The 19162-nt window shown below is 44.3% G+C and overlaps 1 protein-coding gene across 4 annotated transcripts in view; it reads left to right on the plus strand.

Annotated features, from left to right (window-relative positions):
* The first annotated feature begins 447 nt into the window (after positions 1 to 447).
* The window catches only part of BCL11A (BCL11 transcription factor A), a 103326-nt gene continuing 84611 nt past the window's right edge, over positions 448 to 19162 (plus strand). For all 4 annotated transcript variants that reach the window (XM_049784732.1, XM_049784730.1, XM_049784731.1 and 1 more), the window contains exons 1-2: positions 448 to 927; positions 8113 to 8442. In XM_049784732.1, the coding sequence (XP_049640689.1) occupies positions 873 to 927; positions 8113 to 8442 (385 nt within the window). In that variant the 5' untranslated portion in view covers positions 448 to 872. The remainder of the gene's footprint in view (positions 928 to 8112; positions 8443 to 19162) is intronic.

Below are 19162 nucleotides of genomic sequence, written 5' to 3' on the forward strand. Positions count from 1 at the left end.
GCCCTGGGGTGGCATCCTCCTTCCCCGGCCACCCACCCACCCACCCACCCCAGGCGGCCGGCCGCCTCTGCTGCAGCGGCTCGGAAAAGCACCTTTCATTTGGGAGAGTCCGCGTGCGTGGGAGGGGGTGCAAGCGGGCAGCGGGGCGCACGTCCCACCGACCCCCACCCCTTCTCCCCCTCCACCCCTTTCTTCTCGGCCAGCCCCGCCGCCGCCGCCTCGGCGCTCGCTGCGGCCACTGGTGAGCGGCGGCCCCGGCGCCCCCTCCTCTCCTCTCGTCTCCCCTCTTCTCCTCTCCTCTCCTCTCCCCTCCCCTCGCCGCCCCTCCCCCGGGGGCCGCGTCTCGCGTCTGCGGAGCCCCCCGCCCGCACCTCCCCCGCCCCGCACTGGCCATTGGCTTGTCCTGGTCTCTTTTTCATGTCCAGCCCCTGATGTGTGTCCATTGGTGTGAGCTTCCCCTTCCCTCCTCCCCTTCTCTCCTGCTTCGCCCTGCCCATGTTTTGTGTGTCTCTGTCCATCCAGACTCCTGACGTTCAAGTTCGCAGGGACGTCACGTCCGCACTTGAACTTGCAGCTCAGGGGGGCTTTTGCCATTTTTTTCATCTCTCTCTCTCTCCCTCTATCTCTCTGCTCTCTCTCTCTCTCTCTCTTTTTTTTTTTTTGCTAAAAAAAAAGCCATGACGGCTCTCCCACAATTCATCTTCCCTGCGCCATCTTTGTATTATTTCTAATTTATTTTGGATGTCAAAAGGCACTGATGAAGATATTTTCTCTGGAGTCTCCTTCTTTCTAACCCGGCTCTCCCGATGTGAACCGAGCCGTCGTCCGCCCGCCGCCGCCGCCGCCGCCGCCGCCCGCCCCGCAGCCCCACCATGTCTCGCCGCAAGCAAGGCAAACCCCAGCACTTAAGCAAACGGGAATTCTCGCGTAAGTAACCCAATAATAGTAATAATAATTATTAATAATCACGAGAGCGCGCAGGACAAGAAGCAAGAGCGAGGGGAGGGAGAGAGAGGGGTGTGTGCATGCATCTAATTTTTTGTTCCATGAGAAAAACCTCCGATAGTTGGGATGAAAGAAATTAAAGGGGGGGAAGAGAAAAAATTAAGAAAAAAAAAAAGCCCACCTACCATCTCTAACCATACACTTTTGGAGATAACACAGACCTTTCCATTTCATTTTACCATGTTCCCCCCACACCTCCACCCCAAAAAAATACCCTCAAAACGTGTCTCCTCCTCTTTTCCTGCTTTCCGCTGTCTTCTTTCGCCTTTAGAAAAAGGAATGCTAGGCTTTCCCCTTCAGTTTTGCAAAATAAGGAACAATGCTAAGGATGCGTTACAACTCTTGCAAACCTAGAAGAAGAAGCCGGAGGGGGCGAAAAGGGGGTTGTTTCCACTCACCGGAGGAAAATGGAGTGGCGTGGGGGGAGGGAGTCCAAACCTAGAAAAATAAAAAAATTCCTGGGGAGAAAAGTGAGACTGGCCCTCGGACCCCACCACCGTGCGCTCGCGGTCCAGTGTGGTGTGCCTGGGGGAAGAAAGTAGTCATCTTCATAATAGTGAGAAAGTGGGGGACCGTGGGAGGGGAGGGGGCCCCCGGCGGTCCGGTCCAGAGTCCGCCGAGTCTGGAGAGCCCAGGCGGCGGGGAAGGACGGGAGGCGCGGCCGGAGCTGCCGCCTTTTGTTCCGGCCCGAGGTGGGTATTTGTCCCGTGGCCTTTTGTGCCTGCTCCCCGCGTTTGCCCTCCCGCGCCGCCGCCGAAGGGCACGAGCAACGGCCGGGGGGCCGGCGGGAGAGGGAAGAAGGGAGGGCGGGCGCTCGGACCACGGTCTTGGGGTTCCCCTCCCGGCCGAAGCTCCTTGGCGGCCAGAAGACGCAAAATGAAATGCAATAAAAAAAAATAAATAAAATAAACGAGCCAAGAAAAAGATTAAAAAAAAAAACCCTCTTGCTCCCAGCAGAAAGAAGGTAAACGTTTCTTCTGGCAATTTTTTTGGGGGTGCTGTATATGTGTGTGTGTGTGTGTGTGCAACGGTCTTCTCTTTGGACTCCCCGCCTCCCCCCCCCACAAAAATTTTTACAGTATTAATAGAAGGAGGACCAAAATTGATCGCCTATCCCCCCCAAATCCTTTCAAGCTGCAAACTTAGAGCGCCCAGCGGCACGGAGAGGGAGCGAGGAACTCCCTCCTCTTACTATTTTTTGGAAGATTTTCAAAAAAAGTGGAAGTGGATTTTGATTGGGAAAAATCTCGTGTCTGAATGTTTACAAGCACCGCGTGTGCGGGAGCCTCCTGCCAACAAACAGACAGAGGACCGAGAGCGGCGCGGCAGCCCCGGGAGCGGGTGGCGGCGGCGGCTTGGGCCTCGCCCGGCCTCTCCGCGCCCCCCGCCCCGCCCGCGATCGCCCACCGGCCGCCGGCCCCGCGAGCAGGCCGTGCCCGCCACTCCGCGCCAGCCGGGTCCCCAGGTCTGCTCTGGCCCCCTGCACAATGCGCACCGCATTGCACAGCACCGCACCGCACGGCCGGGCCATGCCGGCAGCAGATTGGAGCCAGGAGAAACTTGACTTTCCAAAGCATTAAAAAAAAATACATTTTTTTTGCAAAGCAGCGGGTAAAGCAAAGCTTTTTCTAGCCCCTTCTCCACCTCCTCCCCCATTTCTGGTCCACAGAGGGGAGGTCACCACGTGCTTTCCCAAGTGCCCTCCCCCCCCATTCACCCCACCCGCCTCACCTTGGGGCCTGGCTAGCTACTCATTCCTGACGCCTCGATGTGGCCTAGCCAGGTGGAGGGGGGCACGATGTCGGGGGGCCTCGGGGGTGAACGTGAGAGTGGTGCAAGTTCCTGTGTGCACTTTAGAGCGCTGACCCTGGGGGCTTCTCTCACCTTAAGCTTGAATTGGACCCTTGATCTTGGGCCTGGGTTTTGAGGGTGCATGTGTGGGGATGTGGATAGTGGGGGGGGGGAATACAACGGTCCTGTTGAGATCACATATGGATGACAGTCTCAGGTTTTAACCACACGCCTGGAAAGAGAGGGCAGTGGGTACTTGATAAAGTTTAGTCGCAGGAAAGAAAGGCGTGAGAAGGCCCCATTATCATCCCCCCTTGCTCTTCCAGGACTCTCATTTTAATGGGGGGTGACTTTTTGTTTTTGTTTTTTAAGAGGCCCACCTATATTCTATCCAGTTAAGGTACTTTCTAGGTGTGGGGTGGGTGGCGGACAGGTATTGCATTCCCCCCCCCCCCCCCACTCTGGGCCCTGGAACTAGTCACACACTTTGGAGGCTCCCCCGCCCCGTACGTTGCGGGGCCCTCCCTCTCCCCACCCCCGCGCATCCCTCCCTCGCCGCTCTCCCCCGCCCCCCACTCCCCCGGCAGAGCCGGATACGGTGCAGACTCGGCGCGCGGCGGTGTGAAGTTACAGTCCGGCCAGGTACCGGCGGGAAGGCAGGCGGGCAGGCCGGGCCCGCGATCGCAGCCCTGGGGCCGGCCCGGCCCTTCCTCCCAAGGACGCTCTGGGGGCTCCGCCAACGACCGGACTTGGGGGGCAGGCTGTGGGCGCTCCCCCGGATTCCCCATCCCGGCCCGTGTCGGTCGGGGAAACAAGTGCGGGCTGGGTGGGTGGTTGCATCTCTCCCAACCCCAAGGAGAAGTTTGGGGTCACCACAGACCCGCTTGGGTCGGGGTGCTGCTGCTTTCCTGGGCTTGCGGAGCGGAGGGAGGAAGCCTTCCCGGACTTCTGGACCCCTTAGACCCCCTAATCCTCCGCTTCTCAGGCTGGAGGAGCCATTTGGTCGCTAGGAGGCAGAACAAGATCAAAAAAAAAAAAAAAAAAAAAAAGCTGGGCGAACTTGAACCTGGCCCAGCGCCTCCCCAACCCCCCTTTCGACGTTGCTCAGCCGGTGAGGGACGAGCTGGCGAGGGTTGGGGGTGGGGGAGACGGACGGTTAGGCAGAATTCCTTTTCTCCCCACACCCCCATCACCCCTTAAGTCTTTGTTCTTCCTTTTGGACTTTGCAAATGCTTCTGGCCGGGGGCTTTGGAGGCAAACCCCCCGCGCACGGCCTCCACCCCTGCAAACCCCCCATGCAGTTTTCTCTCTCTTTTTTTTTTGCAGGGAGGGTATTTTTTTTTTTTATTTTAGTTTAGTTTTGGTAAGGAAAGGGGAGCGAGCTTGAGGATCAGGCCAAAGGGCAGGAGGCGGCTAGTTGGCACTTGGTGTCGAGGGGTCACTTCTGCCACCTTCTCCTTCCCGCTGCGTCAAGTGGGCTCCTGCGGCGGGCGGGTTGGCTTGCGGGTTCTGCAGTCCGACCCCTGCCCCAACCCCACCCCCTCCTGGAGCTCTCTCTTCTCCTCAAAATCACAATAGTAATAGTCATCATCATAATGATGCGGGCCAGCAAGCGTCATTAATAATGAATCGCCGCAGTCGCCGCCGCCACCGCCGCCGCTGCTGCTGCTGCTGCTGCTGCGCTCCCCGGTGCCGAGAATCGCAGGAAAAAGGCATTTATAGAAAGGAACCCCTGAACCCCCCGCGCCCCGTCCCGAGTAGAAAGTGGGAGCCTTTGGACGCAGAATGCATTTCGGGGCACACGTTTGAGGTGCCTTGCCTGGCAGCGTTCCCCAAACCTCTCGTCTTTTTCTCCTACTGGTGGGCCCCAGAAACCGTGGTCACCCGGGGTCTGGCTGGAAGTGCGCGGGAGTGACAGTCGAACCCCACGCTCCCCGCCGGCTCCCGGGGCTCCCCTGGCCCAGCCGCCGCCTCTGCACGTGTTCGTTGGCCGCCAGCGCGAGCACGGCCGGAGCCCGCGGTCAGCCTGCTGCTCGCTTTGTGCCTCCCAGTCCCTGCGCCCAACTTCACTTCTGCTCCCGCCGGGCCCCCTGCCCGGGCCTGTCGCCCCTGCTTTCTCTTTTGTTGCTTGACTTTCCCTTCCTGCGTTTCAACAGCGAAGGGAAGGACTTGGAAAGCAAACTTGAAGACTAGGCCCCCTCTCCCCTCTCCCCTAAGCAGCCCTCCTTTGCCTAGCTCCTTCTCTACATTTCTTCTTAGGGCTCTCTGTTTTTCTTCCTTCCTTCCTTCCTTCCTTCCTTCCTTCCTTCCTTCCTTCCTTCCTTCCTTCCTTCCTTCCTTCCTTCCTTCCTTCCTTCCTTCCTTCCTTCCTTCCTTCTTCCTCCTTCCTTCCTCCCTTCCGTCTTTCCTCCCTTCCGTCTTTCCTCCCTCCCTTCTTTCCTTTTCTTAAATATATTTCTCTGCAATTGGCAGAGAGAGGAAAGGGACCTTAGCCTGCCTCTGGGCCATTTTATTTCCATTTCTTTCTCCCCTTACAGAAAATGCGCGGCTAATTATTACAGTTATTTGCCTACTCCCTTCCACTTCAATTCTGAACTCCCAGCTTTGTAGCTGGAGCTTAGGCTGGAGTTTAGAAACGATGGCATTGTGGGGGTGAAGGAGGAGAGAGTTGAAATGAGGGAGGGGGGGGCGTAAAATGGCTGAGGTTAGGAATGTTTTTAGGGAAAGAGGAATTTGCATTAAAATACAGAGAAATTATCAGATGCCCAGAAAGGAAATGTTGATTGCCACTGAGAAAAGATGTCAATGCAAATTAGACTACACCAAGAGAATTGTATTTTCATATTTTCTTTGTGCCCCATTTCCTCTGATTTTTAATAATACAGCAGCAATAATAAGAACACTTTGGTATTTCTCTGAACATCTCTAGCCAAATGTTTTGCAAGGAGCCCGATGTTCAACGTATTTCATACATTAGGATATAATTCTTGTTAATTAGCAATAATTTACGTTAAGAGCATAGAAAATGTTGAGGTTACAGGTTTTATATCTGTACATTTGATCATCTTGTTATTTTCAAGAACTTTGCCTCCTATAAAATTAATTAGGTGAAATGTGGAGCTGTAATCAGCAACCTCTGAATTACCACTTCATTTCCTGGTTTTGATTGTAAGTCAGTTCAGTCACTACATTTAGAAGACTTTAACCAAGTCTGGTTTGCACTGCATTATCTCTAACTGTTTGATACCTAGGAGAATATTTCCTTTTGCTCCTAAATAATTCCATTTTAACGAAGGTGTTAGGCCTTGGGTATAAGAAACCAATCTTAACAGTGACATTAAAAATGTATTTCCCCCACAAAGGTTCAATGTAGTACTAACATTAGTAAAATTAAATTTTCCTGAGTCCACAAGCTAGAAATCTCACAACTTGTAGTGAATGCTGGACAATAAAGAGATACGTGTGTCAGAGTGTATAAAATCCTGAGTATGATTATTATGGAGAATGACTTCTATTTAGTTCCTTAGTTGGTCAAAATGAAAGCAAATGCAGGAGAAAAAAAAATGACAGATACAATGCAAAGCACTTCCGTTTATCTCCATATTTGAAAAGTCTGCCTGTGTATTTTGTATTTATTTTCGGTCAGTATGTTGGGCAAAGTGCTTACCTTTCTGCCTTGATTAGTAAGACTATAACCTTCATATTCCTATAGTGACCTTACATTAAATTGGGAGGAGTACCAGAGGCTAGAAATCATGACATGTCCTACTTGAGCACAGGTGCAGCGAGGCTGGGCCCTCTCAATATTATTTCACCCAGCACATCTGGGAGTTACTCCAGATCTTCCCCCTCAATATGCAGCCTGGGTAGGGTTGAAATAAATTTAACCTGAGTTCACTGGATTTTTGCACTTTATCAAAATCTGTTCCAATATTCTACACTCAAATTAAAATCTATTTTTTGATTCTCTGTGGCTTTAAGTTCATTAAATGTGAAATTGGCAGCTTGCTAAAGAAGGTCAGACTGATTAACTGTTTAAGACTTGTACATTTTCTGCTTCAGTTTTATTAACTGGCAGCATCCTGGATGTGTTTTGTGTTTTGTGATTTTTTTTTTTAAAGCATAAGGTTTCAGAAGTCAGAGACGAACTCTCTCTTTCTCCTTTGGAAGGTTAAAAATGATAGTTGCTAGTCAAATTGATGGTGGAGTATTTTGGTTCAAGGCTTTTTAAAAAAAAAAAAAGGAAAGGGAAACAGGAATGAAAGACCTATCTACCTTGTTCTACCATCCGCTAGTGATTATGTGTGCAGAAATAGTCCCATAATGAAGCATTTTGGAGCTCATTCAGAAAATTAGTCAACTTTGACAACATTAAGAGAAGTATTTCAAGTCTAAAGAAAGGACTTCTCAGCCTTGTTCTGAAATATGGCGTTTGCTTGACCATTCTGATTTTTATGTGATGGGGGCCACCAAGTGCAAACATGTTTAGAATATTTTAGGCATTCCTTTCTTCAGAATGAAAAAATGACTAATTGGCTTATTTTCTTAAGTACTCAAAAGTATCCCATTTAGCTAATGTGTCTGAGAAGAATTGCCAATGAATTTGGTATTTCTTTGATTTTTGTGGCACTGCTGAGAGTGAGATCAGAAAGGTTTTTGGCAGTGTGAATTATACTGCCTTATGATTATTATTTAGATCCGTTTCACAGGTGAATGCATTCGTTTTCTTATTAACAGTAGTGAAAATGTGGCAAATTTTCTGTGTTTAGTAGCTTTTTAATTTATGAAGCTGGATCTCTGTATTGTATACTTAGGAGTATATGCATTCACATACAAAGGCTGTGTGTTTATTCACCCTTTTATTCTTTGGCACAATAGACTACTTAATCTCTAAGGGAAAAAATAAACAAATTCGGTTTCAATTAATATTTTTGGCATTTTGGAAGGTTATTATTTAAGCATTCTTTATGTTAGCCATGCTAACTATTTGACAGTCACAGTCTCTGTATCAAGGCAGACACCTGTGTGTGTATGTGTTGTGTTTGTGTATGTGTGTGTATTTTTTCTAGAGTTGAGCAAATCAGACAGTTTCTGGAAATACATGCTGATTTGTTGCATGGATAAAATTGCTTTCTTGTTGATAGCCTTCACATTTTTGTACATCGTGGGTGCTTACATTTTTTTTGGCTGTTAGGTGGAAGAGCCTAAGACTTCTGCATAATGTGGGTTGGGTTGGGTTGGGGTTGAGTATGTATATCCCTTTTTTCTCTCCTGTCTGGCACTCTAATAATTGTGCTTTTGTTTCTCCAACCACAGCCGAACCTCTTGAAGCCATTCTTACAGATGATGAACCAGACCACGGCCCTTTGGGAGCACCAGAAGGGGACCATGACCTCCTCACGTGTGGGCAGTGCCAGATGAACTTCCCATTGGGGGACATTCTTATTTTTATCGAGCACAAACGGAAACAATGCAATGGCAGCCTCTGCTTAGAAAAAGCTGTGGATAAGCCACCTTCCCCTTCACCAATCGAGATGAAAAAAGCATCCAATCCCGTGGAGGTTGGCATCCAGGTCACGCCAGAGGATGACGATTGTTTATCAACGTCATCTAGAGGAATTTGCCCCAAACAGGAACACATAGCAGGTAAATGAGAAGCAAGGAGAAAAGCTGTTTGCATGTTTTCTTTTCATTTTTAGAGGCGCTGTAGCCAAGCACTAAGGAGTGGTGGAGTGATTCTGTATTTCTCCCCGTGACTGTCTGTGACAGTGCTGTAATGTTAAAATAACCATCCCTTTTTACCTAAGATCCAGAATACACACATAAATAAATATTTTCCACTTCACTGAGTCCGATGTGGGTGGACTAGGTACACACACCAGATAACCCTCTCTCTCATCTGCTGATTTTGTATTCCTGTCCTTTTCCTTCTCTTCTCATTTTTTGAGTCTTGACACTCACCACAGCTCACCCAGTTTTCTTTGCCCATTCCTAGTCTTGGTGACAAGTCAGAGGCAAAGCGGCCATGCAGAGGCCATTGTAGTTGGACTAGTGACTTGTTTGAATCAGAATACCTGCTCTGGCCTCCAGAGTGATAGAGTTAGTTGCCAAGGCTTTTGTGAGGTGGGCTGGGCTGGCAGGGCATTTGGGAGGGGTGGAAAGAGTTAACTGAGCTTCAGGGCTAGCCTTGGATCCATATTGGCTGTCAGCCCTTATGGGGCTGTAATTAAACACAGCCCGTGGTGGGATGACACCGTGACCTTGACTTTAAGATGCCATTTTCGACTGGCCAGGCCAGAGTAGAGAGGGCAGTTGCTGAAGCGCACAGACATGCTTACTCGAAAAGTTTAAGGGCATGTTGGAAATTTCAAAAGGTTGGTTTGACAGGAACGGCTGCTCCCTGCAGTCTGCCTCCTCGGCTAAATGATAAATGCTCCTCTGTGCTCTCCCTTGTCTCTGATGTGGTTTTGACAGATGTATCTTGATTTTGTTTGTGGTTTACACAACCACATGTCACCCTTACAAATGTCCAGTCCAGTCTTTCCCTGTTTCTGCTCTAACACAATGTAAAAATTCTCTTGGAAAAAAAATTACACTCTTCTTCCACAGCTCTCCTTCCTTTGTTAATTTTAGCAGAGAGGTAATAGCTAGGTGTGTGGGTTTCTTAGCTTCCCAGGGGAGAAGGAATTAAAGGCTAACTGAGAGACTTAAGTCTTTTCTCTCAATGATAAACAGCAGCATAGATTGGGGCCCTTAGAACATCTTTTTTTTTTTTTTTTTTTTTTTTTTTTTTTTTTTTTAGGAAAACAACAGCAATTTAACACATTGCACAGAAGGAGTGTAGCTTCTGTGATGACAGAAACTGGCAGGCCTGTTCCTACATTTCTTTTCTCTTGCCCCTGCCCTAAAGACAGGCTTGTTCACTTCTCAGAAGGACAGGACCTCTGATCACTGGACTCTTGGAAACTTGTCTCTTAGACCTAGTTTGACCACAGAGTTTAACTGCAGAAGGCTGGTGGTCCGGAGGGGATTAAATATCATATTATTTCTGCTCTCTCCCTCCAGAATTTGATCATTAAAATCAAACATGACGTCTTCTTTCTTTTTAAAAATGCTTCCTACAATAGCACTCAAATATTTTTGCTTTAGTGAAGGGAGAAACCTGCTCCTAGGGAAGATGCATTTACAAAATATTTTTCCTTGAATCTACCACCTTTAGCTTCTATGACATGTAGGTTAAGATTTTATCTTGTCCCTCCCCCCCCCCCCCACCTCCCAGTAGGAGATGGCAGTGACCATTTCTATGTGCTGTCTTGTGACTGGAAGGAAAATGAACAGAAGTGTAAGGCATGATTAATGAAGCAAGAGCAAGCGGAAGGGGGATTTGTCGTCTTCGGAGATCCAAAGCCTTTCTAAATCACCAAATATGGAGTAACACTTGCGTGATGTAACATCGTATTTACATATCGAGCAGCTCGTTTAAAAGACAAAACACAGTGTCTGTCAAGAAAGAATTAAAACCACACTTCTTACTGAGGTCCCAAATAGGTATTCGGTCTTAGATTAACCGGCTCAAAAATTCTGTGCCTCTGTACTTAGTGGAAGAATGTAAAAGCTGGGAGAAGGCCCTATATATAGTTAGGGCTTTTTACTGCTATGTTGCAAATTTATGTTGGGAAAGAAAAGATATTTTCCCCAACTCCAGTTGTTTTTTTTTTTAAACTAGCACAGTATCAGGACCCAGGAAAAACAAAGCGAAACACAATAGCAACTTTAAAATGTTTTATAGGTGGTAACCAAATAATTTCTTTGAGATGAAAGCTATCTGAGGTATTGAAAATACTCAATGGATACACAGGTGCTGTGATCAGATGAGGCAAGCCTCTCATGCACAAAAAATTTTGAAAAATCTTGATTCCTCTCATTGGGTGTAATCACCTGTTCCCACTCTGGAATTGGTGGAACCTAAGTAGCCTGGTCACATCTCAAAGAGAGATGTCAGTAACTCGCTTTGAGTTACACTTTTTTCATAATTCACACCAATATAAGAGTTTCCTATGGTGAAATTTACATTCTACCCATGCACATAAAGAGGCTTTGACCTATTCAGTGCTTCTGGAATGAAGTTCTAAAAGTCAGCACTGTTCTCCCAGCCTGTAGCTCACAAGCATGTCATCACAATTCCAAGTTCACTTTTCTTTTTATGATGAGGAAGGAAATAATATGAGTTATCCTTCAGTAGATACTTGAATTGTGTCACAGAAAGGAGAAATCATGCTCTGTATTAGGAAGGGGATACATTGATGAATCTCTAGAAGAATATGTTTGGCAACCACATAAAAGGTAGCTATTGAAATGCACCATGAGCAGAAGTCTTTATTAAAGTGATGTAAGTTGGACTTGGGTTGTCTTGTGTGTTCTGTGCATTTTATAGTCAGGGAGCAAGAAGGAAACAGTAACACATTTTCTTCCTGAGATAAATAAGGTCTAAAATTTGAGGTTTTCAAATAGGAGAATGAGGAAGAGTTATTTAAATGGTCAGTAAAATGTTATGCATCTTGACTCTACAGATGCTTCTCTAAGCTGAGTATTTTTTAGAAAGGCTGATTTTTACCTGGGCAATAGATAACTGCTCCATCTCTTCACCCATGTACAAGTGTTCATATCACATTTATCTGGATGAGGGTGTTTTTAAAATCTTTATTTATATATTCAAAGTACCATGTGATTCATTCAATGAAACCTTTGAAATATTTTGACTGAAAATGGCAGGTAATACTGTCTGGAGCCCATTTAATCGCTTTGTATGTCAGATATCCACCATGAGAGATCAGTGGCCTTTGGCGGGCAGTTCAGGATTTTAAATAAGGATTTTTTTGGTTCACATTTTATAATGGGAAAAATAATCATGGAAGATCAATGAATGTGCAACTGCTGCTTGCTTTTGGAAAATATTTAAAAATTAGTCCACAATGTCAGTTTTACAGTTTTAATTTCTTGTACATTGAAATATTTAACTTAGGGTTGGCTGTCATAAAGTTACTTGCTTTTTGACAGAATTAGAGTAAATATGACAAGTCCTTTAACTATAGTAAAATCTTTACAGTTTTTTTTACAGCAGTGTTTTCTTTAAAAAAATCATGAACATAGACATATTAGAATATTAAAATATTTTTGCCTAGACAGTATGCCTCATAGCTAAATAATAACGTGTAAGGTATGTAAGACAATTACATAGTGGTGAGACAAATACCAATTTAAAACAAATACATTTGCATTTTATTTAAAGGTAACCAAGTCTAAGATAGTTATGCTTTATAGAATTTAGAAAATCAACTTGTTTTTTCTTTTTTGTACCCTAATTCTTTCCTAGCTCAGGTTGAACTGGAGGATGTGTTTGTATGCTTAATAGTGTAATTGTAAATGAGACTACAAATTATAGTATGCTATTATGACTACTTATTTTTTATTTCTCTTTATTTGTATGATTCTGAATAAAAGCTAATCGGCTTCGGTGAAGTGAATTTTTAGCCTGACAGTCCAAAGGAACACCTACCAACATCCCCTGTAGTTCCCACCCCCACCAGCCCGTATACTGATGAATATTGTACTTTCAGAATCCAGAGAATAGGGAATAATGTTTCCTAATAAATAAATTTTCTTTGGTTGCCTATGTATTTGTGAGGCCACTACCCAGAAATTCATGTTTAGGAGACTGGGAGTCCTATATACAAGCTGTATTTGTAAATAAGACACAGAAAGGTTGTGAACTGGCAGCTTGGATGTTTTGTCAAAGTACAATGTCAGAGAAACTCTTTCTAAGACAAATTGTAAATAGAACTGTCACAGTGATTGCATGATTGAGCCGCAGAAGTGTCTTACAATTGTTGGCATTGTCAGAGGACTTTTGAAAGCTTAATTAAACACAGTGGCCCTCATGGCTGCTAAATTTACTTCAGGAGGCCAAAATGAAAAAAAGAGATCTAAAATGTGGAAGGTTCTCCAAATCCCCAAAATTTTCAGACATTACCCATTCAGTGCCAGGGAAAAGATCCATTGTGCATTTTCCTAGTTGTCTTTTATAAATCATAGTTTCGAGAATAGGTCCACGTGATATGAAGATCATCCTGTGTGTGATGTGGAGATTGTGTTAGTTTTTCTGTCTCCTGCTGTTACGGACAGTTAATGTAAAAATGGCCTTTCATTGGAAACACAAATATGTATTCATTTCAAGAACAGGAGCAGGGGGAAAGTTTCCCTCCCATTCTCTCTGTTTATTCCATGAAAGCTGAGGGGGAAAAAGCCACCAAAGCACTGTACTATAATTTCTTAAGTCACCCCATTCCTTGTTGTGTTGCAAGTTGTGCCTTTTACTCTAAAGGATCTGGAATCTGTTTTGCACACCTTTCTTTTAGTGAATATGGCATTTAATTGTGGAGCTGCCCATGGGCTGGAAAATGCAATTGGGTGTAGAAACGAGCAGGCAATGTCAGGACAAGGAACCTCAAGCTTGAGGAAGAAACGAGTTGGATGCATATTAATGGCACATTTTAGAGTCCTGGAAAATCATTAATTTCACACTGCAGCCTCAATGTAGTTTGGTTAATGTGGAAGGATTAAATCAGAGAATATAACAAATGTGCAAATCATCTTAAGCATTATCCCCCCACCCCAGAATTTTGTGATTTCTTAATGAAACTGTTTAATCAGGAGGCCTAGGTGAATAGTGGCTTCATGCCCTGACCAGTGTGAAAAAAAGAAAGTTGGACTTCCCTTTGGGAGAAAATATGAAATTGAAGCGAAGCAGTGCAGCTAGGGAGATGCACAGAAGTTGCATCATTCGATGTTAATTTAATCTACTTTGGTTGGTCTGTTCACACCCTTTATTGCACAAAGAAATCATTTGACAAAATTTATCCCAAGCCCAAGTCTGTTTTTACATATAGCAGTACCAGCTTTGTGCAATAAAAAGCACTTAGCATCAAGCTGGACCCAGCCTGGCACCTTGCCACTTTTTTAGCAAGAGATTTAATCACCAAGGATCTTTAGTACCTTTCTGCTTGTTCAGATTTCATTTGGGTCATGGTTATGTCAGCAGTGTTGTTATTACAAGGATTAAAAAAAAAAGATTTTTAACTTAGTGCCCACTTTTAACATTATCTCAAATGAAACAGGTTTTAATTTTATGTGTCAATTTGGAAGACCTTAATAAAGTTCATAAAGTATGTTCAGACTATATAATTTATTGGATAACTAGTGTTTTTATTTGTATGACAAATAGGAAATTGGTTAGAGTAGCTGTCTTTCCTCTGTTCCTTTTTCCTCCCCAGGTAAATACTTCATCTCCTCCTTTGCATCCAGGGTCTAGAGCACTGGCTAATATCAGTAAATTTACCTTTGTAATTTGCTGTGTAGTTTTTACAACAATGACCTAATTAATTTGAGCACGAATCATATTATTGCTACTAGAGTCATTTTCTGTCACAAACTTCATTTCCAGGAAATGTAACCTGATGAATAAGAATGCATTAGTTCTCCACATGTGCTCCTAGAAACCAAAGGCAGATTTAAAATAATAATAAAGAAAATGCCAGCATTATTAAAGCCAGTATGCTTGATGCCAAACTCAATTTGAAGCCAGTAAACATCAGGCTGTATCTCTAATCAGTTTGAGAGTGTAACGTATTCCATATTGGGTTTGCTGGAATTTGTCTCCCTGCTTTTTTACTGGCCAGCTGCACTCCCTATGCATTTTTAAAACATTTCAGCAAAGGCTTTTGCTGTTCTTAGCAGGGTTAGTAACTTGGGGTCTATTTCTGAGCTCATTCGTCATTCTGTGATGGCATTGAGTTAGGTTGGCAAGGGAGGGATTTGAGGCGTGGGGGGTGCTGAGGTCACTTCTGACCCCAGTAGGGAATAGGTGAGCTTCATTTGCCTTTACAATAGGTGCACACTTACTGCACCTTGGCAGAGCTCTCAGGTGCCGCTCAGATGGGCGCATGTAAATGCCCTGTCAGATGCGGAGCTGGAATATTAATGCTGCTTCTACCATCGCACCATAATAAAGCTGTACACAGCAAGCTTAACATGCAGCTTAGTCTAGGGAATTGTATAAACTTAGATAGCCCAGTGTGTGAGACATGCTCTATATGCCAGAGTTTCTACTCGTGTTTGTCTTTGATCTATAGCAAAATGAACACATCATCCTTTTCTCTTGGATTTGTCTTCCTAACTCTGCCACCCCCCAATCTACCGCCATAATTTTTTACATGTGCCGGTATGAAGAAATGTGCCATAATTTGTTTCATATGGCTAATTACAGGCGTTTGAATATTTAAAATCTTAAATAGCCAGAGTTTCAGCTTTTCCTGTTAAAAGTATGTGATTTGAACAAAGAAAGTACAGTGTAAATATTTGCTGTGATTTGCAACACCCCTCTTTCCCCATTAAACACACACATACATACACATGCAGACACACATGGCCGTTTAGTTTCAGTCTCACGCTGACTTAAAGGATGCCCGTATTCTTCACTTGTACTGTTTATTTTTTAAACAAATCTCAACTGGAACTCCATTAAAAGTATTTTATCATTATTTTTGAGTCCACTGTTGCTTAAGGTTTTAAAGAGTTTTTTTTTTTAATAATGTGTTCACTTAACAGAATCAACAGCTGTCAGAACTACAAACCATACAAAGAAAAATACACACGCTTCCTGAAACCAAACACTTGGAAAAATAAGCTGCCAAGAACTGGCAAATGGGAAGTTTGCAGACGGGGCACGGGAGTGTTTAATCTCTGCTCACCCTGGAGACAGATGTGAGGGATCTGATGCAATGCCTCTGGAAAGCTTACCTGGACAGGTGGCTCCCACGCGAGGCTGGGTCTTGCTTTCTCTTCTGCCCTCCTTTCTGCTTTTTGATCTCCTTAGAAATAAATGGAATACCACATTCTTAGAGTGCTAAACAAAAAATTAGATCCGCCAAAGGTGAGAGGATCAGATTTAAACTTCCTGTAAAAGAGGTGAGAAGGCGCCTGGCATACCCTTTACCAGATCGGGTAGGTAGCATGTTATTCAGAATGGAAAAGGCCCTGCCAGGGAATTCCCAGAGGGAGCCAGCATGTTGATGAAGGGGATACCTGGGGACCTTTGGTCACTCACAGTGAGTCCTGTTTGTGTCTTCACTGTGGTTAGCATCAGTGATGAATAGTTCCACCTACACTTCGGTCTTGGTTTTAGTTAGGGGTAAGCCCACTGTTTTAAAAAAAATCCTAATAAAATGAAGAATGGAATTATTGTGAAACCTGCAAATGTGCCTTTTCAAAAAGGTGGGGCTCATTATGTACCCCCTGCTTTTTTTCTCTTTGAACTTTCTTAAAACAAGCCTCCTACTAAGCATCAGGATATTTACACTGATGTTCAACAATGGTTCATTTTCTTCATATGTAATGATGCATGAAAAGCCGCATAAGAATCACTGCAGTTAATTTTCAGGGAAATCAGGTGTACCTTGGGTTCTTACCTGAGTTGGCACACAATGCCATGTCTCATCTTTCACATGTTAAATGTGGAATTTTTCTTTGAGCCTCCAAACAACCGGAAACATTTCTCTTTACTCAAGGGATCTCATGATTTTGTGACATATTTACATTTTAGGGAAGCTCACAATGGGTCTTTTACTACTCATTTTAGTACCCCCTCCCCAGTCTTCGAGTTCTCAGTTAAAACAATATATTAACCCATGCTAAAATTTAAATCTCATGAGTTGAACTCTCCTACTCCATTCCAACCTAAGATTAAAAAAAAAGAGAAATTATTCTTTTACATTTAAAGGTGAACATTGGCGAGTGAAGACAGATTTAAAGGCTGGAAAAAATTTTAATAATAAATCGTAACCTTCTCATGTAATGTTTTTGTTATGTTAAGGAGAAAAATCAATAAGGGAAAATTTAATTCTGATAAAGATACTCTTGGATCTTTGAAAACAACTGCTGTCCTTTTAACTAAAACATTTGAGCAGCTTCAAAGACTATGTATTTCTTCTGATCTTGGAGCTGTGTGACTGGTAGCAAGAAAGGAAAAAAAATCTTATTCTACATACAAGTGGATTGCTTAACAAGTCTGCACAGACACGTACTTGTTTGTACAATAGAGATAAAAATTCCTGTATAAAAATAATTCAACTGCTGACAGCAGGCATTGTTGCCGGACCTGTCTTTTGTGCTTGTCCCAGCTCCACGCCCCCTCCTCTCGTATCTGCTTGGGGCAGCTTGTTGCCTGCAGACACCTGACCAGAAGTTAATTGCAGTATATTAAGTATACAGGTATTCTATCTATCTATAGAGGAGCATCTCCAAGCTTTCTATAGATCTTCCACCCTTCTTTCTGGTGGGATTGTGCCTATGCCAGCAGTGGGATGGCAGGCAAACACTCTAATAGGGAAAATGACTTGAAGGCAGTTAGGGGAAATTTGGCTTTCAAGTCCCATTTGCTCTTCAGTGTAGCATCGGTTTCTAAACTTTTGTTTTTAATCTAATTCTGATTTACTCTGTCACATCCCATATCAACCCTCATTGAACTCTACTCATGTAGAGTAACATTAGTGTCAAATGGAATTGGTCAGGACTGCGGACCTGTGGCTCATACAGATGGTGGTGGATGCAGCCCTGCATTCTGGCATTTCAAAGAAACCTTGAAAATCAGGATGTTTCTGAGCAGGGTCTAGGGATAAGAAAGGTATGTAATCAGGAGGCTCAGGCCTGAACTGTTCTCCCATCCCTGTCTCATTTCCCTCTTCATTTTTAGGTAAGATCAACTGTTAAGTTCTATGAGCCCAGGGTAAGAGGTAGTATGGTGGATAGGAAATGTAGAGCAGGAGCAGGATGATGGGGAAAGTCACTGGTATATATTTTTTATTTATTTATTTTTTTTTTGGTTTTTGGGTCACACCCGGCAGTGCTCAGGGGTTACTCCTGGCTGTCTGCTCAGAAATAGCTCCTGGCAGGCTCAGGGGACCATATGGGACACCGGGATTCGAACCAACCACCTTTGGTCCTGTATCGGCTGCTTGCAAGGCAAATGCCGCTGTGCTATCTCTCCGGGCCCCCACTGGTATATTTTTAATAAGAATTCAAATGTGGCCACCAGACAAAATCTGTTTGGTCCAGGAGTAGACCAGTGGGTGTGGGCACGCTGGTCCTTTCAAAGACCTTCTCTTCAGTTTAATTTACAGTCTAGCTGAGAGGGAGCGAGCTGTTGTGTCTTCACCTGGGTTAGGGTTTTGGATTGCCTGAAAAGGAGGGCTGCTCTGGCAATGCTAGCCATTGAATTTCTTCAGTGTCTTTAGTTCAGGAAGGTGTGGATTGGTGGGAGTTTCAAGATTCAAGGTGGGAGTTTGATTCTTCTCTAGATGGGTCATTGGAAAGCTAGAAAATGCTCTACTAAGAGGTGTGACTGGTGGGGGTGCTGACTGGACCCCATGGCTTTCTGGATCTTAGTTGCTTTTGGATGCAGTACAGCCAGCGTAGGAGCGGGGACATCAGGAGGAGAAATACTAAACGACAGGATTTTCACTCCTCGGAAGTAAACCAGATCTTGTACTCCTGCCTCACTCATATCTTCTCTGTTCCTGTTCTTTTTCCCTTTGGAAGCAGAAACTTCCAAAATGAATGCCAGTCGATGAAAAAGCTGTTTTTATACCATGTTTACACAGGAGACTCAACTTGAGGGGAAAAAGGCTTTTTGGGAGGGTGGCGGGACTTGTGTTAATCTGTTTTGTTGGAGGCCTGTGCAGTATTGCCTATGAGCAACTCTGCGCTGTTTTTGATAAATTACCATGTTTAGAGATATGTTTGGCTCTTAAGGGCTTAGTTTTATGAACAAAGTCCGTAACGATGTTTGCAGCCTCTGTTTGTCTCTTAGCCCCTTTGGCTTCACTAGAAGCTCAATGTTTAGTTTAAGCTCAGTCTGGAAGATATAACAATTTTGCATTAAAAAAATGAGGAAATCATAGGAAGAAAAACCCTTTGCTTTTTTGGATGAATCTTACTGATAATTTGCTAAAGCTCATTTGAATTTTAAGCACTTCTTTAATCTTCAAAGGCTAAATTGCTTTATGAATATGCATGGTGTGGGCAGACTTCAGTTCATTACCTAGTTGTAAATTCTAATGACCATTAGGTCCTTCCAGTAATTGCGAATTGTTTTGCATTTTTGATTGGCCTATTAACATGTACATTCGGTGCACATCAGGCTGGCCTGTCAGCCTGCTGAAGGAGAAAAAAAAGGTGAAAATTGTTTGTAGCACCAAGATTCTTAGATTTTTCAATCTTGCAAAATTGATGATGTAAAAAAATTAAAGCAGTG

The sequence above is a fragment of the Suncus etruscus genome, chromosome 12 (genome assembly GCF_024139225.1).
Source record: "Suncus etruscus isolate mSunEtr1 chromosome 12, mSunEtr1.pri.cur, whole genome shotgun sequence".
Lineage (NCBI taxonomy): Eukaryota > Metazoa > Chordata > Mammalia > Eulipotyphla > Soricidae > Suncus > Suncus etruscus.